The sequence below is a fragment of the Lissotriton vulgaris genome, chromosome 7 (genome assembly GCF_964263255.1).
Source record: "Lissotriton vulgaris chromosome 7, aLisVul1.2, whole genome shotgun sequence".
Lineage (NCBI taxonomy): Eukaryota > Metazoa > Chordata > Amphibia > Caudata > Salamandridae > Lissotriton > Lissotriton vulgaris.
In genome coordinates this window covers 1651180919-1651208232 of record NC_141695.1, presented here as the reverse complement: position 1 = coordinate 1651208232, position 27314 = coordinate 1651180919, and the positions used below count along the sequence as shown (strand labels likewise).

At 40.6% G+C, this 27314-nt stretch overlaps 1 protein-coding gene across 1 annotated transcript in view; it reads left to right on the top strand.

Moving 5' to 3' along the window:
• LOC147706209 (piezo-type mechanosensitive ion channel component 2-like) overlaps positions 1-27314 on the top strand; it is a 612835-nt gene that overhangs the window by 159579 nt on the left and 425942 nt on the right. Inside the window, exons 13-15 of the mRNA XM_086929599.1 lie at positions 10213-10254; positions 18714-18746; positions 19897-20000. Of these exons, the coding sequence (XP_086785725.1) occupies positions 10213-10254; positions 18714-18746; positions 19897-20000 (179 nt within the window). The remainder of the gene's footprint in view (positions 1-10212; positions 10255-18713; positions 18747-19896; positions 20001-27314) is intronic.

Sequence of the window (27314 nt, the reverse complement as noted above, 5' to 3'; positions counted from 1 at the left end):
ACACTCACAGACTGTCACTCATCTATGGAGTTACTCACACACCTAGTCAGTCATGCAAAGAATCAATCACACCTCCATTTCCTCAACTATACAGTTATACACACCTTACTTATTCAAACATATACTAACACATATTTACTCTCTTATACAATCCCTGATACAAGTTCACAATGATCCATACAGCCACTCACACATTCACTGGCTCTTATGCACAGTTATTTATATATGTCAACTCTCACATGTACTGTGTTTTACATATGTACTTACTTTGACATGTAGCACTGAGATATCCATTCACTCACCAATACACTCATGCACACAGTCAACCGCCCATACAGCTGTTTCCACATGCACTTTTGAACCCATACATCTAGTGAATCAACTGCTCACACATCTATGCACAGAGTCATACACCTCCCAGCCACCCACCCACACACTCAGTCTCCCATACAAATACTTGGGCAACCAATCAATAACCCATATAGTTACTCATATAGCTACTGATCAACACATGCAGCAGTTTACAGAACAACAGACATAATGATGCACAAATTAAGACAGTTTAGTCACTAACCCATGCACTCAGTGAGACACATTTAATCACTCACTCATACAGTCAGTCATGCACCTACTAAATCCTACATCCACTCATTCTTCAATATGTAAGACATATTTTAACTTTACAGAAACATACAGTCACTGGATGTTGTCATCAGTGATGTCATCAGTGATGTCATTTGAGATGTCATCAGTGATGTCATCAGTGATGTCACTGACCATGTCATGAATGATGTAATATGTGACATCATCAGCAGTGGATTGCGGGTGCGCGATATATAGTTAGTGCAACTAACTATATATGGAATTTCATTGGTTTTATGTCAATAAAATGTCCAGCTAACTATATATGGTCTCTAAACTATGGTTTTTTCAGTGAATTTTCAAGGTTTTGTAAATGCAAATTCCTAACTATATATGGTCTATAACCTACGGTTTTTTCAGTGAATATATATATATATATATATATATATATATCTATATATATATATATATATATATATATATATATATATATATACATATTTATATATATATATATATATATATATATATATATATATATAAATGCTCCTTTGCCATACCCAAAATTGAGTTGCACTCAAACGCTGGACTTAAGGTGGCAAGCCTTTAATAAGCAGTACAGGCAAGAAGATGCTGGTAGGTATAATTTGACAGCTGCAATCGCGATAAGCCTGACGCGTTTCGAAGGCAAAATCCTTCTTCCTCAGAGGCGGTCACGGTCACAAATGCGTGCTTGGTTCTGCATCCATTAATGCTTGCAGTACGCCCCCAGATGGGCGGGTCCAATGTCCCAGAGCATCATGGATATTGTAGTCCCAGAATTTTAAACCGCTGATGGTACATTAATTTCTGTCCTATATAAATATATAGCCCCGTAACCCCACCTTCTCCCTGCCGATCTCGGCCTCGGGGACCCCATCCCCCTCAGCCAGTCTTTTTTTTTTTAAATAGGGAGGGAGGCCGCATGACCTCCCACCATGGGCTGATAACGGCCCCGGGGAACCCATCCCCCGGAGCTTGGCCTTTTCCTTTTTAAATTTCTTTTGAAAAAAGATAAGAGGCCAGCGAGTCCCCCCTTCTCTGAGCCAATTTTAGTGGGATATATATATATATATATATCCCACTGTGAACAAGACTACGCCAGTAGTCGAAACGTTGCATTTTGGAAGGCACAAGAACTAAATAAAACATCTTGCCTGGAAAGCGTGGGGTCTGTCTCTTCGCTCGCCGCTGTGCAGTGGAGGTTTGAAGATTTGTGCTGATATATATATATATATATATATATATATATATATATATATAATATATATATATATATATATTTTTTTTTTAAAAGCTTTAAAGCACTACTTAGAATTAAGCACTTTCACTTTTTTCCTTTTGTGTTTGGGGACATATGATATTATGACAGCCCATCTTTTCTGAGACAGTCTAAAAAAATCCACGCTAGGGAAAAGGAAGGATGGAATTTGGATGGACAATTCGGATCAGCACTAAATCCCCACACCAACGAACCTGGAGGAGGAGGTGAGGGCAATCAGTAAGAAGGGCAAGTGGGCATATGGGACAGGGTGGGAATAAGATGTGAATGTAAGGCCACGGGGGATGGCAAGGGGTGTTAAAAGAATAATAAGTCATAGGGAATAATGTGTTTGCCAAACGGGTTATATACATCAAAGCCTTCAATTAAGACTGGTACTCTATCTCTGAATAAAGCTTCTTAGATGAGTAACTGTTAATGTGCATGGGATGCTCCAGTATTTAAAAAGTATAAGAGAAACACTCCGGTATTGTGAGTTATGATGCATCTGCTTTGATTCCGATTAAATCCTCTCTTACTACATACACTCCTCAAAGTGTTATAGGAGAAGATTTCAGTGTTCCTCTTTTTAACCCAATTATGTGTCCTGTACGACATGTGATTGGGTTACAACTTCTAGATGAAAGGATATGGTCCACCTTGTGGTATTAATTCAGGGGTACCAACTGAAAGATATCTGGAGGGATAAACATCCCAACACTAGATAGTATTCGTTTAGAAACCCTAGATTTTTGACAGAGAATTAATTAGAGTTTTTTGCCACTAATATATTAAAAATACTATAACGTTATACAGTTCTTCTTCAAAGATAATTATTTTGATAACGCCGACCCAAAAGTTGTGTGGTGCGCTGTTTTAAGGAAATACTCAGAGGACATTGCATTTCTTTGGACGTGGTGGAGAACTGAAAACAGAGACACACAAAAAGAGTGTAGGAAAGTCATTCTTTTTGCCCTGATCATCCCCATTTTTGAACTAGTGCTGATGGTTGGTGACTCTAAAAGTTCTGTGGGTTCTGCTAACCAGGCCGAGGGCCAGTGCTCTGTCCTTAAAAGGTATATGGTAATTGGTATACTTCTTTTATATATGGTAAGGCATGTAGGTTAAAGACCCCAGTGGACTTAATGCACTTACGTGTGCACTGCTTCGGTGTCTGGTGTCATTTTAAAGCCAGGCCTCCCTTGCAGACTGGTTTTAAAATAAAACTGTGTCCAAATTCGATTTTGGAATTAAAAGTACTCCCAAAGTCCAAAACTATCCTTTTATTACATATAACTCACCAATAAGGTCTGCACTAGGTCCCCCAAAGGGTTGGATGCCTTGCTATAAAAAGCAGAGACATTATGAAATATGTTTTATATGCCCGTGGTGAAAAAACAGCCAAGGTCTTTTTTCCCCATTGTAGTATCGCTAGCCCTATAGGCTAACATGGGAAGGTTTTATTACACTTAATAAAGCCTAAAATTTAATTGGAGCTAGCTAGCAATATCATTCAAAGCTCATGATAGTGCTTTCAATAAATCCAACAACTTCCCAATGTCGAATTTATAATAAATATTACAGGAAAGTAGTTTTAGAACTTACTATACTGTACTGAGCCAAGCTACCATCTGAGTAGGTGTGAAGAGGCCTGGGGCTGCAACAGTACAGCCATTTGATGGGAGGAGATCTGCTTACTGGAGAAGCCAGGGAGAGGTACGGGGCTGGGGAGAAAAGCTGCACTTCAAAGACAGTAGAACAGATGTCACAGGACCCAGACCCGTCCCCACTTCCTTGATCCCCAGCCAGATGGAAGCCCCTTTGATTAGATTAGGAAAGGGGCTGGAAGGGGAGATTAGTCAAAGGTTAGCCACACCTCTAGGTTGGGTTACGCTAACACACACTCCAAGGAGAGAATTTCTACATTTTGATTTTTGTCACAACAGTGCATTCTGGGTTAGAAATATGTCACACTTCGCAATAGGGGTCATATCAGAGGGTTGCACGTTTACCCATGTTGGCTGAGTGTCCCACTCTCTTGCCAGCCCAGAATGGAGAACAAATTTGGCAGATATGGTGGAGCCTCTCAGATCACTGTCTGGAACATCTGAAGAAGAAGGTCTGCCCTGCTGGACCTCAGAAGAACTGCACCTCCTGCACTTTCAAGGCTACACCAAGAAAGGACTATACCTGATTCAAGGAAAAGGAGTGGACTCCCTGAGCAGCAGCAGATAGAAAACTGCTGGAAGAAGTCACCTCCAGCACGCAAAGAGTTGACTATTCAAGCTGACCAGCTACAACTGTATTTTCCTGAACTGCCCAGGTTACATTGTGGTAGATTGAGTCCCAGACCCCAAGAGGCAATCCAGAGCTTCTGAACCCTTGGCTGGTGCTACTGGACACTTTTTAAAATAAAGGAAACAACTAAGAAAAAGTTCTGAAAGTTTGGGAACTTTGTACAAAGCTTTCCTAAAAAACTCCCAAAAAAGACATCGAGAGTCAAGCCGCTATTGTTGACTCAAGAATCAACCTGACCACGATGGTTTGTCCCACTGAAAGCTCTGGAGCTCCCCGCCATCGATGTTGAGGACAAAGAGGCATCGTGCTGCAGCAGGCCACCATTGTTGAAGTGAACTCCAGATCCGTGGAACCTGAGGGCTCAACATAGGAAGGAAAGATCTAAGAAAAAGACTAAGGGTCTCATTACAAGTTTGGCGATGTGGAAGCGGCCCCCCCCAGCTCTCACACGCCAAACTCGACCCCCAGCTGCCTACCAGATTAGGAGTTTTCTCCTGGTCTGATAGGCGGTCCAGCAGGCGTGACAAAGCCTGTTCCTGCATGGCATGCCACACTTTTCATGGCGTGCTCACCCCCATGAAAACGGTGAACGTGAGGAAACTCGTAATATGTTTGACTGTGCCGCAGCGGCACCACTAGCATATTGCAGCCTCACACCGCTGCAACACTGTGGAGGGATCACTGATCCCCAGCGGTTGCAGCAGTCCTTTGGCAATTTGACCGCCAAACACATATTAGGGCTGTCGAACCTGTGGTGCCCGCACCACCACCTCGATGGACCGCTGTAGTCTTAATCAGGCCCTATACAGGCCGTAAGTCTAAAGGCAAAATCTTGAACAGGACCTAGCGCTTACACTATCTGACCCGCGCTCCGCCTAAAATTTTGACTTTGTCTCGGTCCAGCGTGACCAGATAGACGCGAGAGGTGCTATAAACTTTTTGGTTTCCTTATATTGGATTTTTTACATTTTGGAGTCACTTTAAAGATAAAAATATTCTCAAATTTCATTAATTGGTGTTGGATTTTTATTGTGTTGTGTCTTTTATTTATTTTCTGTTTTGGTGATATTAAATGCTTTACACACCTGTCTCCTAAGTTAAGACTTATTGCTCGCTTGCCAAGCTACCAAGGGTTGAGCCAGGATTAATTTTTTGAGACCTTATTATTAGGGATTGTGATATTATTGCTAGCTAAAAGTGCATACCTCCACCTACTGATAACCCACTTTCCTACACAGAGCCACCAGATATGGACAACAGGTCTATGATGAAGGAAATAAAATAGGAAACTTTCTCTTATGGAATGCTAAAGATAAATACGCATAGAGGATCAATCAAATTGAGTTTTTAAGACAGATCATGAGAAAGTGACAGAAATATTTTACCAATTCTATCTTGCCCTTTATACAGACACATCCAGTGTATCTAAAGATCAGAAAGAGCTGTATTTCAGTCATCTGGTTATATCTCACGTTAGAGGTTTTTAAGCATCCACGCTTCAGAAATCTTTCTCAGGTGAAGATATTAGACATGCAATTAAAAATATGTCTCTTGGCACAGCACTGGGTTCTCGTGGATTTTAATCAGAGATTTTAAGTATTTCTTAGAGGTACTGATGGTCAGCTTCCTAAACTCAAAAATGTTATTTGATGTTCTTAGGACTGTCCTGACTTTTTGTAAATAAAGGTTTGCTTTTTGTTTTTCTTACCACCCTTAAAATGTAGCTTGTATTGACCCACACAGTTCCTAAATGCAGATTGATTTTTTTATGGAGATTGTAACTCTCATTCAGACTGGGGTCGGTAATGGGAGCATGGTTGGCCCTGATCACACCATCTTTGTTCCAGAGCACAATATAGTAGTACATACACATTTGCTTGTTGAAGAAATTTCATATTTGTTGGAGCGTCACAAGTCTGGTTTTAAGTTTTAGAAAATATTTATTGAAAGAATTGAAACAAATCACAAGTCTGGTTTAATAGCATTTTTAGGTTCCGAAATAGTGATCTACCTGGTTAATTCGACTTTCTTTGGATAACCTGGGAAATATGGGCCACCTAGCCTGTCAGGTTAAATTCTTAATTGTATATGGGTGTTTGTGCACGTTTGACACGTAGGGGCCTATACGATCTCGGTCGGAAAGCCTCCTTAGGTCGGAGGCTTTCCGACAGAGAGCGTCAGTTTCAATTCCGACCACCTAATTACAATATAGGCGGTAGGAATTGAAACCAGCCAGTCATTCTGGCTGGATTCAAGTGGGCTCAAGGAGGCCGTTGGCCAGTTGGAGGCCGGCCCAGATTCCCAATGGATGGCGTATCCGCCATTGGAATTACGATGCTCCGATTCCGACAGGCTTTCCTTACTGGACTTTCCAAAATGGAAAGCGTGTTTGGGGCCCCTAGCAGGGCCCCCTACTCTTTGCGGCCTCCGGTTGGGGGCCGAGGGGGCCCACCTGTCCATCCCTGCATCGCAAGATGCCTGTCACGTGGTGCAGGGATTAACACAATCTCCCATTTCATAGCTTGTGCTATGGCGGTTTAGGGCCGCAGGACAAGTTCCCATAGGGAAATGGGAGCATGCAACCGCATCATGTGGGTTTGCATTGTAATCTGCGGTCGGGACCACTGACCAGAGGTCGGTCGGTCTTGATTCCGCAACCATGTCTGTCGGAGGCAACTCCGACCAACATCATAATTGGACCCTTAATGGTGAAGTGGGAGAAATATTCACCAGGGTACTGCAGGGTTAACCTTTCACCATTACAGTTTACACGCTTTATTGAGGGTTTAGCCATCAAAATTAGGAGTGCCCAAATATTCTGAAGTTGCATTTTTGAAAGAAAGAGGATTGTTATACGGCAGTGATGTTGTCTTGTATTTCTCTACAGATAGGTTAACATTGTTCACTCATTTTATATAATTAGCACTTTTAAAAAAGTATCTGGTTATAAAATTAACTCCACTAAAACAGAAATGCAGTTCTTGGCTACTACCCCTGATGATTTTTCACTGGAATTCAAAGGCACGATTAAATACAATCCTGTTGGGTATTTGGAGATCTGCACCGCACCTGACATTAGTAAACTTTGATATTCCTTTACTTTCTAACATCCATCAGCAGTTTAAGTCCTGAGTAAAGCTTCTACTCACCTTCATTGGTAGGATTCACTTGATTAAAATGATTATTCAACAATGTTTGTTCCTATTTCAGGGAGTTCTTTGCTTACGTTTACAAAATAAATGCTGCTTTTTGTAACTTTATCTGGAAAGGCAAAAATAGTAGAATGCGACGAAAATATGCTGTCATACTTTCTTATAGGGACGTTGGCCACTGCCTGCGCTCAAACTATATTTTACAGCTGCTTCCTTAGGATACCTTTGGAGATTGAATAACCCAGACTACAAGCATGGGACAGATAATTGTTTTCTTCAGGAATTACTAAAACAAGTGAGAGGATAGTGTTCTTATTCAAATTCACTTATCCTAATTTTTTAAAGAAATTTAGATTCTGAATTTTAATTACATATCTAACATATTTCATTACATCTCTAAGAAATTGAAAATAGCTGCGTTTTATAAACTCACGTTGGTAGGAGAAAATTATTCTATTTCTGTTAAAATAACCGCAAATGGCCAAGGGTGGCAAGACAAATGTTATTTGAATTTAGAGCTACTGGTTAGGGGAGGCTCTATGGAATCGTTCTTTGATAATCAGGTCATACATGGAATACCTTGTTAAGGCTGATTTTTTTTAATGCTTCTAAACAACTGAACTCACACTACTGTGCTCAAAAATGCATTTTCCGTTTTGGGAATATAACCTATCTCTATGCTATACATAATTTCAGTTATACTATGCCTGGCATCAATTCATCAGTGGCTTTCTTGCTCAGTTCTGTACTGCTTCGGTTGCAAAGTTAGAACTTGTGAACACGTTTTCTTTGCCTGCCCCAAATAACGGCATTTATGATCTGAGGTGGAAATCATATTAATCGAGACAATGGGGCAGACCATAGTTATTGATAGACAGACTGCATTGATATGGCCTTGAAATCTTTCCTAATGTAATTAATTGCATATCGATCATGTAGCATATCTCGGACCAATGGCTGTTCGTAGACTAATGTAAAATTAAAACAATCAGAACCCCCTACCATACATGAATCGGTAATAGAACTGAAAAATATTGCCCTATAAGAAAAGTACTATTATATATGAGATGGTGTTACAAAGAAAATGCAAACACCTTTAGGTCCAAATCTTTCTAGAATAGATAAGGACAGTTGGTCAAATATATGGGATGCCTCCGGGTAGCCATGCGCTATATAAGCATGTAATCATTCATTCATTCATTCATATGTAAGTTACCACCGTTTTTATCGGTCGCAAACCGAAAATCGGCCCGTTTGCAAGCGCTAAAAAGGGTTGTAGTATGTACAAACCCTATTTTGCGAGTCTGTAACCTATTACCGACTCGCAGGATAGGGTTTGCGAGTCGCTGTTAGGAAGGGGCATGCCAAGGGTGCCCTACCTAATAGCGAGTTGTAGGGGGATGCACAAGTTTTTTGCGACTGCAAATGCAGTCACAAAACAATAGCAGTTACCACCTACTTTTTAGTCGGTGGTAAGCCAGTCGCAAATGGGAAGGGGTTCTCAGGGTACCCCTTCCCCTTTGTGAATGCATGCAAAAATATATTTTAAGAGCAGGCAGTGGTCCCCACTGCCTGCTGCTCTTAAAACATTTAAAGAAAACTTTTTACTTTTGTCTTGTAAACGCATCCTGTTTCCTTTTTATTTAAAATCAAACACAAACATGCTGGTCTGCTGTCTCCAGCAGGCCACCCTCCTTGCGACTGTAACCCATTCCCAATGGGTCGAAAATTGCGACATGCCACATAAATATTGATGAGGCAGGTCATTTGCGTCCCCATTGGGAATCATTAAATTTGCCTGTGAAACATTAGTACATTCCGTTTTTTCACAATTTGTGACCCCCAAAACGGCATATCATACGTCTGGCTCTAAATGTATAATGCAATTTGAGGTGCAGGTTTCCCTTTTTGTCTCCATAAAACAAATTCATATGCATGTGAGTGTTAAGCTGCTTTGATATTTGCATATCAGTCTCATTCCTAATACATCTGCTTGCAGATTTTCGATTTTCATAAATGGTATTGGTTGGTATCAGTCGGAAATAGTAGATCCCCTAGGAATCAGTTGATACGCTTAAATGTGACTGATTGGCTGAGCCTGAAATTTCCCCTTTACCACCATGTTGCATCTGTGAATCAAAAGGGAATTTGCGGAAAAAGTTGATTTAAAAAAAATACAATAATAATAATATGATCTGAGCCTCTGTTAGAGCCACACCTGACCTAACACACATATCAGCCAAGAAAACCATGAGGACAAGCACCAAAGTGGTGGAAAATATCCTCATGTTCCAGATAAATAAGACATTTGTTATGCATGCATAATATATTCAGTATCTGCAGATCCTGCGTGAGGAGGAATTTATTGCTATCGTACTGAAACTGCAGATTACATGACGATCAGCAGATCTTATGTGTGAAACGCACGAGTGCTGCTGTAAGTTTTCTACTCCGTAGTAATTAAGATCACTAATGTTCAGCAGAGTATCCCCAACCCAAAAATATGCTTGGAAAGCCACAAAAATGTATTGACAAAATTGGCATTTTCATTAAGAATGATTATTTTACTCCGGTTACATAGCATTCACGGCCTTGTAATAAGGTGATTCATAGTTGCATGGTAATTCTTACATTTATCTTTTTCAGATTTCTGGCATTTTCAATGCCTTCTCACGTTTGTATGCCTTTAAATGTAGACTATTGTTATAAAACCTTACACTAGTTAAAATACGCAGGGTGTTTTAAAAAAAAATCCAATAGATTGTCAATAGAATTTCCAATATAGTTATTGACATACAACTTGTGACCTTCGATTATTAAAAATAATATACTTATGGTGAGGGCTACGTAACAATACGCATATATATGTTTGTTTTCCAGCAAAAAGAAGATTGAAAAAAGAGTTTTCATCATAGCTGATGAGTAAGTATATTTTTGTTTGTTTTAATTTTGCATTTTGCTGGAAAATCACAAATGGAGAATTTATGTTTTATACATCAATTCAGATTCCCTTGAGCATATACTTGAAAGCCAATCAATATTGTTCCACACATTATATACAAATCTGAAGTTCCTTTCACACGTGTGCTCCTAGAAGTGGTCCAGTAGTATGTCTTATTTAAACTAGTCACATAAGATTCCAGTTGTCCAGTATACATCCACTTGGAAGTAGCCCAATTACAATTCCCCTTAACTGTAGCCCCCTAATTAATTTTGGTCTATAGTTATCGACGTTAGATCCTGACGGCATGGACAACTATAGAGTCCCACCTGCCATTCCTTGCCAAAATACTCAGGCTTGCAGGCCTAGAATCCACCTGTGTAGAATCCCAGGTGGTGCTTCAGCCTACTCAGGCTGGCGTCTGATCAGGATGTAGCAGGGAATGTGTAAAAAACAGACAGCCCAGCTGTTTTCATCATTTAGCTTTACTGCCCTAATGTATGCTGATATTACTCAGATTTGTTTTGAGATTGATGGGCATCCCAGTACCAAAGCCTCTCTCCTGTAGGAATGTCTGGCACATGGTCAACAAAGAATGATATGTAATTGTTTGAAGTGAAACTGCAAGAAAACAAAAATGTTGCTGTCTGTTAGACAGTCACTGGTGTGGAATTGTGGCTTCTGGCCACCGTCTTTGGGCCACAAGTCTACTCTTGAGCACATTGTAAAAGACATTGGGGTAGAAATTGACTCTGAACTTACATTAGGAAACCAAAAAAATACTGTTGTACAAATATGTTTTTTTAACTGATTCTATTGAACAATCAACAAAGAATACAGATCACACATGTCTTTATAGTTATTAGGGTAGAATATTGCAAAACGATATTTTACGTCTGCCAGTTAAATCTCAGAATAAAATTAAATTGGTCCAGAATGCAGTGACCAGCTTACCCTAAAGGCTAACAACTTTAAATCAATTTTTCCAATGGTAATGTAATTGCATTGCTAGTTGGTAAAGCAAGACTACATTTAAAATCTTTGTGTTTAGTTCACAAGGCTCTTTAGAATGGAAGTCAGAGTCCTTTGACCAAAAGGGTGTACCTTTATGTTCCAATTAGCAGCAGCTTAAGATCTCAGTCAGCATATAGAGTAAATGTGCTGAAATATCTAAGAGCCACTGTGGATGGCAGAGCTTTCTCAGTGGCAGCAGCTAGGATGTGGAATGATCTTCTGTCTCAAGTCCAGAAAGAACAGTTGCTTCTGAAATGTAGAAAGCTGTTTCAGCTAATTAGTTCGGATTGGTGAGCATGGTCAAGTATTTGCTTAATGCCCTTGATATTTTCTGAGTTCAGCAGAGTCATTCTAGATGGTCAGCACTAAGGTACTTATAGATGCTTGTTCGCGCATAATAAATAATTGAAAAAAAGTGTTAGTGAATAAATATTCTAATTCAGGGATATTTCCTCAAAGAATAAGTCCACTAATATTTCCTATTCTTGCGAATAGCCCATTCTCGTTAATCTGGATGTAGTCCACTAATATTTGAATTAACTTATTAGCACTACTACAGTGCATTTCTTTTTCAGCATAACTCATTACTATTTCCCCTTAGAGCTATTATAGTGATGTCTCATCTCAGAGTTAGCACAGTAATGTTTATCCATTCTTACCCAGTAGCCTTTCTTCTTAGACCTAGTCTAGTGTTATTTCCTCTTGGTAGCTTCATAACATTTAGCATCACATTTAGCATTGGCAGTCACCTGGTAACAGATTCTTCCAGGGTTTTCCGGTAATACCACAAAATCTCCTTTAAGGTGTAACTGTTTAAATATTGCTCTTCATTATAGTCTAGCAAAATGGTCCCTTTTGCTCTAGCCCTTTAACATTTTCTTTTGTATCTGTAGGAGGGAGAGTTTACCTTAAAATATTATTGTGGCATTTGCAGTTACCGTCAGCACAATAAGATTTTGAATTTAGCTCGCGTCTTAGTAATAGTATGTTTCAGAAACAGTCTGTTACCATTTTAATTTTAAAGGTAATCTAGCAACATCTAATATTAGAGTTACTTCAGTAATTAAAGTTATTGAAAAACCAAATGCCGTCACTTGCATAACACATTATACCTCTCTTGAGGTCTCCACTAGAGCAAATCCAGCAACGTTTCCTCTTGGCATCTGCCAAGAGCTAGTCCGAATCATCCTCTTAGAGTTTGCCTAATATCATTTCCTCCTTTTGAAACTAAGTAACATTTGATTTTAGAACTGGAAAAGTAATGTAGACTATTCGGGACTGTATCAGAGCTATTCATATAACAATTCCCCATAGAGTTTGCCCAGTAAACATTTTCCTCGTAGCTAGTCTGCAGTACTTCCTCTAAAAGTGTCTAGGCATATTTCTTCCTGGTCCTTGTCTGATACAAATCCTCTCTGAACTACTGCTGTAATACATACTCTCAGACCAAGGCCAGGAACATTTTTAGGGCAGAAAAACGATTTCCTTTTACATAAAGGCCATCAATGTGATGTCCATACTTATTCTTACAGTTTTATTTGATGTCTAATAAAGGTTGCTATTACCCGGAACCAAGTGTCCTGGAACTTGGGCAGTAGTGCATCCTCTTAGACATAGCTGAAATGTATAAACCCCGAGAGCTATTGATGTAGGATTCACCTTTGTACTCTAAGTAGACTAGTAACAATTTCTCTTTGGAAAGAGTTGGTTGACATTTCATTTGGGAACTACACCAGTATGCATACCCATAGGTATAATTATTCAATATTTGTTTTCATGGCTATTACAGTAAGAAAGTGTTTAGAGCTAGTACAGCAGAGTTAAAGGTTACAAATAAGTGAGTTGTGTTTACATTTTAGAGTTACTCCACATACACTCCCTCCCACATCCGCTGTTATAAATTGCCTTAAACCTACTTCATTGATAACTTTCTTTTAAAGTTTATTCCACAATGACTCATTTTGCAGCTTACTGTAGGAAATGTCTTTGACAGCATGTATAGGGACACTGGCTCATTAAGCTTGTTCAGTAGCATTTCCTGTATAAAGGTATAACCAGAAAGCCTCTTCCTAGACCTAGGACATTGATGGTTCCATTTTAGAGCTAAATTACCTCAATTTCTTGTTTAATAAAGTCACATTATATTTTCCTTGACAACAAATGAGTTCACATTCTTTTTCTTGGAGTTAGGCAGCAACAGCTCATCTTTGTTATTTTCTTCTTAGATTGATATATTATAGTAGAGCTACTCAAGTAATGCTTCCTGTTAATGTTGCTCCTGGTTCAACATTTTTTAAAAGAATTAACAAATGTAACTAATATAAATATGCACCAAGAAGTCTACTGGTGCTCACCAGTAATGATGTTGGCTGCAGCTGCTTTAAACCTTTTATTGACTCCAACTCGGTCATGAGAACAGTTGTATGGTGGATGACATGCAATAACAGAAGGAGTTAATGCATGGTTACAAGGTATGGAATAGGCTCATAGTTTCACTTTTTTATGTGTGGGATTTTTAAGGAATGCTAAACACCACAATATACCTGACATTTTATTGGAAGGACGGTGAAGAGGCCATAATAGATCAAACATGAGATATAAGCTGCACACAACTCTGGAATTCTATAGTAATGCTGATTTAAATATCCAACCTCTAAGTTTATTGAAGCACTTCAAAGTGGCCAGTATTACCCCATTATTCTTGTTTTGATTTGTGTTTGCTTCCTATCAATTCTAATATACTTTTGATTGAGTGGTTGCTTAATAAAAATTGTTCCTTAAAAGGAACTGCCTGCCAGTGTGGAACACGACCTACACAAAGAAGAGCAACTTCAAAAAAACTATTGAATGAAGTTGGAAATTAGCGAGCCAGCTAAGATGCTTGGACCTTCTTTACAAGTGCCTCACTAGATTCTGCCATCCGAGCAAATCACCATCAGAATTATGGGTTGGTTGATTTTACTGAAACCCTAAATACCGGGTGCCTTAGAATCGGACAGTTGGAATTATCCTCACATAAATATTCGAAGGTTAAATCTGCCACATTTACTATGAAAGGGCCCTTAAAATACAGTGCTATACACATTTTGGTGCACAAAGCACCAAAATATGCATGTAAATCCCATTTTAATGGAGAAACCGGTAAGTGGTCATTTTTATTGCATCCGATAAATAGCCCAACAGCAGTAAATATCGTATCAACACCAAGGTACTTGGAAGGAGGTCTAAGATCCAATTAGGGCTGTACACCCAGAAAACTGAGTTGCTGAGGTAAATAACGTCTGGCACTCGATCCATCACTAATAGAGTAAATAGGATGATAGTGCTGGCAGTTCCCAGAGGATAGAAAGCTAGCCTCACTGGGACCACTGTGAGACTTTTTGCAAAAAGTAGCTGACGACAAAGTGAAATAGTGAATGATCAGTGACTAATCATGTCTATGGTATCTCCAGTGCAGTAGTTGTTTGACAAAAACAAGGGTGAGATATTGGAAAAACAGAGGCCACCATAAATATAATCTCATCAAGCACTTTTTCTAAAAATGAAGTGGTGCTAATAAAACCACTGACAGAATGCTATTACACCCTCACAAAAGAAATGGTGATGAATGATTGGCAGATTACAACTTTTATGGCAAAACCTTCTTATGTAGTGCAACTTGCTTTTGGAACATTATTCCACCTGGAATGACTAGGCCACAGTTATTCACAGTCCCCTATAAGAATTTATTGAATTGAGCAGGAGTCACATAAAACTAGAAACCCCTCAAAAATAGAACCTACACATTCTCCTTTGCACTTCTCACATTGCAGTAAAACTTTTTTAACAAGGCGTGGAAGCTTAATCAGTAACACCTCCCTTGCAGTCCAGCCTCTTCCATCACAAGTTTGGCCATCTGCAGCCAAAATTCTCTTTCCGCTTACCTATCTGCCATTTCCTCAGGGGACAGACAGGCTGTGGGCAGGGATGTTGCTGCACGCTCAAGTGGACCCTCCTCTCTCCCTGGGGCTACTAGTAGGGGGTGCCATCCTCCCCTCCCTTGTCTTCCTATTGTTCCTACTCAAGGTCCACCTCCTCCTCCTGTGCTGTAGTCTGTAACTGGCAGGCCTCCCCCAGGCTCTGAAGGCCTTCTGGAGGTCCTGCTTCTTGGAACTCCTGTTTGCTGGAAGCCCACCTCCATACAGAATCCTCCTAACTCAGCCACAGTATAGGTTGAAATTCAGGTAGTCAACAAAAAAAAACATCAACAGACCTACAGATAGATATGCCACAATCAGTGACAGGCTTATTAATGTTTGCATACTACAACTGCGAGGGCTTTGTGATGTATAGTTAATATTGTACGTTTTTGAGAAATGACAAAAATAAGATAAGAGGATCTTCTGTCAGATGATCAGAAGAATAAGTATATTCAAGGGCAACACATGGGGCACCTATCCTGTGACGCACCTTTTACAGACATGATAAAGGAAGATTCATAACTTAGTTCTGCCTAAACGTTAGCCTAGTCCCTGCTCTAAATAATCTAATGGCATAAAACCAACACTTTTTACTACTCAAGTGAATGATGCCCAATTGATGATTGCTTCTTTCACATGGAAAAATGTTGAGTCTTTGCCGTGTTCTGAGTGGAGTTATACATTAAGGGTGACCATAATCACAGAGTTGTGAAATCAGATGAACTACAGCAAGATCTTGGTTACCAATAGAGTCTAGCATTGGGAAATCTAAACGAGCCAAGGAAATTGGGCATAAATGGAACAGAGATTTTTCAAAATGGAGCTAACTGTCCCACGGTTAAATTTGAGTCAAGAGTAAGATGAAATGTGATTGGCGTTGCCTGAAATCGAGTCAAGTTGCCCAACACTGCCTTAATCAAGGACAGCAGTAATGAAGTGGTCAATGAAAAATCCATATAATATATTTTCATATGTGAAAATGGGATTGAAAACACCTTTACTAATAAATATGTAAAATACAAATTAAACAATATTGGAAAATACAAACCTTGAGCGGCATGATGATTGACCCAAGTGGTACCACTTTGATGTCTTTAAATCAAACTATCAGAGGTAAAGGGGCACTCCTGGTCCTAGTATGTTTGTATCTAGGACAGTCCTTAACCATACCTGGCAAACTTACTAAGGGGGCTTATTACGATGTCGGTTGGAAAGGCTCCTAACAGGATTCGGATTTTCCTAACCCATGTTGGAACCTATGGTTCCGACCGTGGGGTGCCTGCGACAGGGTGCAAGGTTTTCCACAACCACCTCATTTTTCAATGGGAGTCTGTGTTGTCGGTCGGAACACAGGCTCCCTTTGAAGTCAATTGGAGTTCGACCTAACAGTGTTCGGAAACATCGTAATCGGTCGGTCAGACCCCCCAAACCTGAGTCAGTGGAAACAATTCCAAGTAGTCAGTCGGAATGCTTTCGACCAACATCGTTATGAGGCCCATAGTCTTGAAAAGCAAATGTTTTTAATTCAGAGCATCCGCACTGCCCTAGCAGTGAATGCAAACATAAACAGCAAGTAGGACCTTGTTAAAGAAACCAAGGCCAGTCTCTATGTCCCAACCAAAGAGAAACAGGGAGCCACTTTTCAATTAGGAGTCCACTGTATGGCCAACAGAGAAAGAATATGTTGCAAACCCATGCCAGCCTTTTGCTGAGAATATCTGTATGAAACGGCAGCCTTTCTCGAAGTTGATCAAAATGAAAGGTTCCCAAGCAATAGTGGACGTTCACCTGTCAAAGATTAATCATTCTCTGTACACTGGTTATTTTGAGCTAGTAAAATTTGGCAACGTTGCAAATGTAGAAAATATGTTTTTCCAGTAACTGGGCTCATCTACAGCGTACTAAGGCCCTAAGAAAGAACCGTATAAAATATTTAATAGGCGATGTATGTTCTGATCCTCTAATCTCTTGGAGGTATTTGTGAATATACATTATCTCCTAAGAGAACTGAGATCTTTGAAATGCTTTGAGACATCAGAAGCTACTATCTCTCCTGAAAACCTTGTCTTTGCCCTCCTTTCTTCACTTCCTCTCTAATTATATGACTGATCCAGGACTGCATCCTAAGTACTTATAGCACAAACTTGCCTGCCACTCCATCTGCATGCAATTTCTTACTTGCCTTTTGTTTTAACTGCCAGTATTTGCTGTTATTAATAATGCATGCTAAAATCGCATATCTTTGTTGAAGATTTTCTAAGGTGTTATAACAATTCTTTATGATTCAGTGGCTGTCACACTATTCATACGAAGAGCACATTTCATTTTTTTATATAAACCTTCTCCAACATGAATAAAAAAATATATATTGAATAAGAATATCACATTTATTAATTTGTCCTGTTGGATATTTGGCTTTTTGAGAATGGTGTTTCACTTTTCCTTTTGCCAGTTTAGTTATACATTTTTATTTTAAAAATTCACTTTTTACAATTCTGAACTGGCACTAGAAGCGCTAGAATAAAGGCTTGACAATAAGGCTGAACTCACTGATACACCAAATAGTAACATTCATCCAGGTTTTTAGAATGACCAGCAATTATTATAATAGTCTCCATTGAAATTCATGATATGTGAATTTGCCTCCACATACTGGTTATGGACATGATGAAAACCTAACTTGATTTTCCTATTCGGTTTGTCAGCAAACTAAGACCTAATGGAATGGCCAGCCCATCAATATTAAATTACAGGCTGGCTTCCAGAAGCCTCCAACTGAGATTTTGTAGAATTATTATGATGTCCTCAAACTTTCTTGTCCATCCTCAGCCTCTGTTAGTTCTTGATCTATAGAATATCTACTGTGGAAGTCTTTAGAATTGGAAAAAACGGTGCTCCCTCTTTCATGTGCTTGATGTGTACATTGACTACACTCTTCATTCTACTTTCTCCCTAAATAAACAAACAAGACTCTTAGCGACTGTCCTAAAACAGCTACCAGAAAAGATAAGCATTTCTCTGTTGCTTTCCCAGTTATTTCTCAGTGGTTGGCTTTGACTACCCTAATGTGCCAGGGAGGGGGTGGGATGGGCATACCTTCACTGACTGAACATATAGGACCAAATCTCTGGGCACTCCAGGACATGAAATTCTAGCGTATTGTGATTGTTGATGTGCTGTTGAACCCTCATCTGAGAACCATGACCGCTGAACAAAGGAGGCGCCCAGCCGAGGCATCATTCTGCAGTGACAGGTAGAAATAGGTAGATCTAAGAAATACAGCAGAAATACATTTTTATTTCTGTTTCCTGTTTGGGCAAAGTGAATCAACAAGCCTTCAAATTATTTCCCACCACCATGAATAGACATGCTTAAGATTGGGTAAATTAGTTGAGCGAATCTGTTTTTCTCTATATCAAGAGCTCCTGCTCTTGAGCAGTAACACTGGTCCTTTGTTTCCCCTTCAGAATAAAGAAAAACCTTGTGAAACTGCAGAGCAGGTAAGACTCAAGTCCAGAATTCAGGAAGTATGCATGCTCATAGCCTGTTCTTTTGATATGTTCAAATCAAAGTCTGTATGTCCGAAGTTATGAAGAATTCTCATAAATCGCAACGTAGCATGACACAAAGCTGACAGTCTTAAAAGGTGAGTCATCAACATATTATGGTTGAAATATCGACCTGCAGCAATATTTAATCTCATATCTCCATCGCAGTAAGTAAATGCAACGTTAAGACTAGTAAATGTATCCTTATGTTGTCAAGATAATGGTAATCTTTTTTGTGTGTGTGATATTTGGGCAGGTTGATATTGTTGACCTTTATAATGTGTTGTGCAACTCTCATTACATTTGATCTATGTGGCTCCAAAAGACAAGAGGAAGCCTGAAACCATTGTCCTTGGTCCAACCACACACACTCTCAATAAGTAATATTCGAGGGGGTAGACCTTGTGAGCAACTTTTGGAACAAGGGCTTTGTTTTGGGCACTGCACTTGAATGCCCATCCCTTGATCCCTCCTCTAACCCCGCTGTCCATGTTTAAATACGTTAGCCTCTGCTTGAAGACGCATGCCTCATTGGAAAGTGTTCTTGTTAAGTATTCGCATTTATTTGCAAAATAATAAGGCCACATGAGCATCCTTAAGATCACCTTGTTATATGTGATGGATAATTATTCGTTGGAGCCAAAACTTTAAAAAAAAACCATATACTAGGTACCTATTCACATGCCAGAGTAGCATTAGTCCACATTTATGTAAACACAAGATGCTTTTACCCAAACCAGCTATGCGCCTTTACCAACAGTGAACATGGAAGGACAAGTGTATCCACACGAGCTAGATTGCATGGATTGTACTAGTGTAGGGTGAGTTCTGCACTCACATTCGAAGCATCAGTAATGTGCATAAAATGGTATTTGCACGGATTAGGAATTGTGCAAAATTAATAGAAGGTTGCACCAGTGCACACTCCCCATGCAAGTGCACCTGTTTTGTTTGCAAGGTGCATACAGATTTCTGCAGTAGATGCATTAAGATTAGACTAACTCCCAGCAAACTGATTACAAAAGAGAAGACTCACAAGATACTCTGTTTTAAACTAATCTTTTTGAGCGTTTTTTTTTACTGTGTTCACGTTTCTTAACAGGATAACAACGGAAAAAGCAAATGCCACAAGTCTAAACACTCTGAACAGGATAGACAGCATCACTATGGATGAAAATACATCACAGGATCAGCTACCGACCCCTGGTAAGTGTTTTTACCGCCTGTTTAAAGCTGACTCATTCAAGGTTTTGCATGACCCTTTCTCTGTTTGTAATGCAAAGAGCAGTACCACCCTCTCCAGCTAGAGCAACGCTATATAAAACAAGGCAAATAAAATAAAGAACACATATTGCTGGATTGTAGGCCAGAGGGAATGATACATGCTATTAAGGCGTGTGTGCAATCAGTAGTTTGGGGCCTCATATGCAGTGCATTTCTTCAATCATAAACACGCCATTCACAGAATCACAGCGGTTGCGACAGCAAAATGATGTTCTAAACCCATTTTGTGAGTCGGAAAAGTCTTTCTGAATCACAGTAAGGTTTCTGCAACTCTGTGAATCACAGCAATCGAACACCAGAGTTTAGGGGGTTCTTATATTTTCCCTTCAGTGGGACCTCCAACCCCAATCAATACAGGATACATTTAGATGCCTATGCTGAGGTATAAGTTGCAAACAACTTGTAGCGATGGGCATAGCAAATGAAGAGAAAGGTGAAGAAAAGAGGGAAGCCCAGAATAATGCTACTTAGTGTAGGGAGAACAAAAGGTAACAGTTGTCCCTGTTAAGAGAGAAAAGTGACCCTTGCCAAGGGGTGATACAGAAGATAAGAGGGGAACTTGGAGTTAGAGGAGAGGAAAGAACTTCTGAGTCACCACACTCCTGGAGCATTCCACTGTGCAGAGGAGAGGGCAGCACTTGTTAGTTAATAGAAAGGTGATGGTAAATGGGAGATAGCACTAGCTGATCATAGGCAGATTTTACACCAGTTCTTAATGTACATACTTGCTGTAGGCCGATAGGCTTCTACCAGTGCCAATACGGGCCAATTCCAAACAGTCTCAAAGTTCAACAAGGTTCTTGCCTGTAAGAAAAGGTAATCATAGAAAAAGGTACTGACACTGGATAAAAGAGGCAGAGCAAGAGACTCCTCCAGTGGCGTAGCTGAGGTCTGCCCTGTGCGGCACTTTTTTGGTGGTGATGATGAGCGCAAGGTAAGTTCCCCCCGCTCATCATTGTCTGCAGTGCTTCATTTGTGCAGGTGCTTTCAGGTGCTGAGCACCGGCACCTATTTCTTAGGGCCGGGTCTACTGATTTTTTCTCCCATGCACAGCCAGCACTGTGCACAGGCCAATGAAACGCCCCAGCCTCAGAGTGAGGTTTGTGCAGCTGCACGTTCAGATTATGTGCATGCTGCTGGTGTTCTTGCTTTGGCGGGCGCCAGTGCCTGGTCTTCAGGGTGGGGGAAGAGCGGATGTGTTGTGTCATGCACAGTATAAACTGCATGCACAATGAACTGGAAACATAATTTCATCTGCGCCAGCCAGCGTTCTGCGATTTCCAGTGTAGCTGAAGCTGCGAGGTAAGGTGAGTTGTGCGTGCGTTATTTTACACACAACTGTTAACCCACAGGTAACATGGTGACAAAATAGTGCTTGACTGTGGGACACCATCGATTAATTACTGCACCTGTGATAGAGCGCGCAGGTCACCCGGCTCAGAGTTTACCAGATTTTCACGCACTTGGGCCCATGACGTGAATACGAAAAACAATTTTGCAAGTCGGGTGATTTTACACGCCACTATCAGTATTCAAGGTGTGTCTTCTTGTGACCCTATCACCATAGTACCTGACTTACCACAGGCACTTATTCTTCCTGATGGATCAGGAGCTTGAGGACGGGAGATAAGTCTTCTAAAAATACTTTGTTTATTCACGTAACATTGATATACTTTTCTAAAATGACCACAGACACCTGAGGCGGTTTAAAAGTTTTATATGGTAATTTAAGGAGACAAGATTATGAGGCAAATGCTGATAAAAACATCGATAAGCAGAATCAAAAAAGATAATATAGCTGTGTACAAGTGACAACACCTTTTAGGGCAAAAGAGTTTTCTAAAGGGTACGGGTAACAGGGAACATGCTATTCAGTTTAGACTTAAACTAGGGACGGCAAATTCAAACCACATCAGTCAGTGAATTTCTAAAGCCTATATGTAACTTAACCCTAATCTTATTCTATCTAGCTACGGTCTTATTGCATTTATAATGTTCACCACACTTTAATAATTCAAAAACAGTTTCAAATATGTCCTAAAGGAAAGGGAAACATGGAACATACTAATAAACAGTTTGCAAATACATCAGTGGAGAGATCAGAGAGAAAATCATGGGCATAGAGGCTTTATTAAGTTCAGGAAGGAATAGGATAGAAGACGGACACCCACAGGTATATTTACCTAAGACGGGAATGAGGACTAACCCTGGCCACGGGTCAGCTTCGGGAAAGGACGGTGATAAGGACCCTCAAGGATTTAGGATGCCAGTAGGTGAGCAGGTAGCAGCTCAAGGAAAACCAGGACAGGATACCCCTCAGGTTTGGGTCAGGACTGGGCTCATCAAAAGGCACAACCAACCCCCACAGCTTCGGATGCAACGCCTGCGTTACCTCCTTACTGCACGAAATCCGCCAGTAACCCCGATTGGGTTCTCGAATCCCCAGTAAAGTGCTTCGCCAGCACTTAAGACTATTTCCACCCCTTGGAGTTTGTGGAAAATTCGGACAGAGCGCTCCGCAGCTCTCTGTATCAATCACCTATAGAGTCGTGGGGTCGGTGACAGGTTAGCTATTCAGACAAGTCGGACAATTTTTCCTAACTAACTAGGCTAGTTATACCCTTCTGAGGTTCCCAGACCACCCACAATTGTTGCAAGTGACAGGGTCCCAACTTATGATTGGTCAGGGGAGGTGATTAAGTCACTATTACCTCCTAAATTCTACGTTCACACAATGAATATTTAATTTTTCATACCCGCCCCTTGGAGTTTGTGTTCCCAGGCATAGGAATATGGAAAGACAATGGGTGTACACAGCAGATAGAAACAATGTAACAAAATTTAGGTAGATATCAGCATCTTCTCCCAGGAACTAGGTAGGTTCCCAGGCACATCTTGCTTCAGGAGCCAGCTGACTGAGATCTGCTTCTGCGCAGTGTGGGTTTTCCCTCATCACGTGACAGGGTCGGAACGGGTTTCAATATGGAGTAGGGTCCCTCACCCAGGCCCATGTATTCGCGGTACATGAAAAGTAAGCGAAAACAAATTAATAACACGGCAAAATAGAATACACTGTACACCATGAAAATCTACTCTGTACCCCTTACTTCATAATAACTATAGCGATTAATTATTATTGCGAAAATAGATAGAAATGCGAAGCAGCATATGCAAGCAAGGTGCATGGTTAGAAACAAGCGGCCATGTCAGCTACAATGCGCATGAGCTAACTTCTCCCTCCAAATATGCGAGTGCGTCACATCACATGGGTTGGGTATGACCGACGCATGCGCAGACTGAATTTCTGCGAAGTGGCCATTCTGTAATAGGCAAGCAGTGTTACAGTTAATAAACACATAGGCAAGCATCTCTAGGACACCCGCGTGTACGGAAAAAGGGTAATATTAATGACGGACAGGAGGGTTTAGTAATATTACAAACTAACGAGGTTCATAAACAGAGCAAGTCGCTTTATGTGCGAATCCTCACTCCATCACCTGCAGCAAACTGCCTAGTAACTGCCTGCCTTAGTAGCACAGACAAGGCCTTGCAGCGTAACAAAGTACGCGAAGGAGCTGAGGGTGGTCCGAAAGTGAAAACTTTTCTTCCTGTCAGTCAGTGAATTAGTACCTAGATTATATGCTTATTGATGGCATTTCAATTAGCAGTAGCCTAAAACCTGGTTTCACTGAGATTTGTTTGATTTGTTTGATACAGAGAAAGCTTTATTTTAAATAAATCATGATAGGTGGGAAGTTTGCGAACAGTACACTGCATGTTATTGAGTGATTAATAAAGCATTCTATCTAGAGGGGCAGTGTAATGAGGCGTGCGCAGGCAAAGGATTTGCTGTCACTAGCAGGGCGCATGCGGCTTCCGGAGCTTCAACAACGCAGAATGCACAGGCTTGTGGGAAAAGTGTTTGTATACTCGTACTTGCTCCTATCTGTCTCAGTACTGTCTTGTCCCTATCACACCGTCCTCCCCCTTCTGCAATACCCACAAGCACCTTGAAGAATACCTCCCAGCCCTGCCACTGACTGTGCCCCACTGCTACCTCCGACAGTGCTCCTCTCTCCACAGTAGCCTTCTCCCACTAACACAGGGCCCCTCACTCCACCGTGCCTTTTCCACCTATATCTCAGTGTCCCTCTGCGTACAGTCCCGTTCCACACAATGCCCCTCCCTGCCAGAGCACTCGATCACTCCTGTTACAGTACCCCTTGGCTCCCGCCCTCACTCTCACAGCACCCCTCCCCACCATCACTTTTCTTACTAAAGCCTACATTGGGCACTCAGCAGGGCTGGACTGGGAACCAACACTGGCCATGGCAAACTGCTCAGCCAGCCTCCCTGGGGGGATGGTGGGGGTGCTACCAGGCTGTTTGACAGGGCTGGTTTCGGCCGATTTTGTTACAAGGGGCCGATATTGCCCAAAACCAGCCGCCACCCTGGCAGCCCACCGGGTTAACTCACGGTGCCTGCTATGGCCAGTCCGGACCTGGCCCTGAGTATCCATCCATACTTTAAGAGTGTGCACATGAGACCGCGAAGCCCTTCTCAGTCTTGGCCACTCGAACCAGGAGGCTTTCCCAATTCCCCCCTAACCAGAGAGAGGATACAGAGGGAATTTCTCAGGTTCGACCTGGAGAAAAATAGCATTGATTCAAAGTGTGCTCTCTGAGGGGCTAGGCTGTGTTGGGCACTCTGCACCTCCCCACCCCACCCCACCTCCACAAGCCTGCTGAGATCTGTCACCCCACACTGTCTCTTCACCTCCAAAGACCCATGTCCTGTAAACCCTTGCTGCATACTTACAGACTTATGTCCCTATTGGAGAGAGATCAGAGTATTGTCTAGTTGTAGTTTTGACTTGCTGAGGGGTAATGTAGAACATGTACCATGCAGATGACAGAACTGTATTTATGTGGACAGCTCAGTGGGTTTCTGTTTTTTATCACAGATGTCTTTGTGTTCCTTGCTGATCATAAATTACAATCCTAATATAGCCCAGGCAGCAGGCTCAGATGAATTTTGTACTTTATTAGTTAAAAAGTGTATGTGGAAGCCTCTCTGAATGGAGTTGAATGTCTGACTTCATTTGAAAATAGGTGGCAGTGGGATTTCGCGACTTATAGCCTGATCATATAATATAACTATTTGTTTGAAGTATGATTGGGTGGTTCTCCATCAAAGCGTGATCCCAATGGTATAACTGACACTTTGTTATGTTTTATGTGGAATACCTATTATGATGGCACAAAACATCTTTTGATGGCATAAAACTTAACTCATATGCGTTCTCCTAATCGCCACCTCCCCTCATTAAATGCTTTCATTGTTCACCCTTCCGTCTTTCCCTTCCATTCTACTCTCACACGCTGGCCGCTGTCTGCTCTTCTTCCCTTGCCTTTTTCCTTTTTTCACTTTTCCTTCTCATCATGTTCCACTCCAATCTTGCAATACTAATCTCTGCTTTTCACATTTCTCTTCACATTCTTTGTCTACCGTATCTATCTTTGCATTCAGACCTCTCCTCCTTCCTCACTCTCCCTTTTAATTTTTTTCTTCTTGCACGTATGTTTATATCCACTCCAGGAATCTGTGTTCTATCTCAGGGTCATAAATTGAAATCTTGGTGTGGCCACTCAGTCTTTCATCTTTAGATATAATTAGTGCAATTGAGCTGGAAAACAATTTTTTTTATTTGGTGTCAAGGCCTCCTCTAGTAAATATGTGGTTTACAAACATACAAGGTGTGTTTCTCCTTCTATCCCTCCATTTCTTCCTTTCACATTATTTTGTTATTTCCTCCTTCTTTCATGCATTACATATTTATTTCCTTACTCCTGCCTGCATTTGTTGCTGCCTTCTTTAATGTATTCTTTCCTTCATCCTTTCCTTTCTTTTAAACAGCACAGTACAAGCACATTTTATTTCATTTACAAAGCTGCCTCAAGTCCTCAAATGACCTTTTCTAAAGCTCTATTTTTTTTAGATTTACACACATTCTCTAATTTGACTTCACTTTTAAGTTGTGGTCATAAGCTTCCTACATGTTATATTATGTTATATTGATTTGTATAGTGCACTAATCACCCAGGAGGGGATCCAGGGGGCTGGGTAGGTTTGTAGGTGTGAGGTGTCTGAGGTGATTTTGTGAAGAGCCAGGCCTTCAACTTCTTGAAGAACTCAAGAAGTGAGGAGGAGGCTCTGATGTGTTGAGACAGCCGGCTTTCTTTTAAATCACTCTTACTTTATCTTTTTGGGCACTAATTCACCAGTCCAATCAAGAAAGACCAGCTCCGCTGTAAATACAGGCATTGCAGCACACTGGGTAGACATTCGGTCTCCTCGGTGGAACCCTATGATGAAGCATGTCACCAACTATGTTGGTGAGTGAGGGTCATTTTTACAAAATTAAGGTTTTTCCATTGTTTCACACCCTTTTGAGTCTTAATGGTAGTTGGTTTCTACCTTCTTTTGAAGTAGGTCACAATTCGATAAATCTTCCTTTTTTGGCCCCTCTTCTGTCACTCTTTTGTTGTTGTATAGATTGATTTAGGGTTAGAAGAGTGACTTGTTTACCCTTACTCTCCTGTTGTTGAAATATCTTATGATTTAGACAACGGTTGCATTTCAGCTGTTTTTTGTCAATTTTCCGTTTCACGAGTTTCTCAGGGATTTACGTCCGCAAAAGCTTGAGTCGTGGTAAGCTTCCGAATGCAGTCTAAATTGCCACGGGTTCTGTTGTAGAAATCACATCATCATAAACAACACCATACACACTGTTTTTACATGGCACAATCAATCACTGAGGGACAGCTTGAATCTCCTTTCTATTTTTTTGGTCCTGTACTATTTGTTTCCACACAAACCTTTTTCTACATCTTAAAACTCTTTTGAGTGCAAATCCTATTAGTGTTTTTGTCATGTGATTCATTCAATCACTTAATGCATATTAATTTTTTACTTGTGTTGTAGCTCTGGACGGAGGACCTCAAGATACAATTATTGATTACCATTGTTTATTACACATCATTGTTTATTATATATTACGAAGGGTTTTGAATTAACCCGAAATGCATTGGGATTGATTTGTTGATTTTGTTTTTGTAAATAGAGAACAAATTGTTTCTTTTTGATTAATGTGAGAGTAATGTACAACGTTTATGATTTACATAAATACTCTTTGAACTCATGAGAGTGATATGTACTGGGTATTGTTTTGAATAT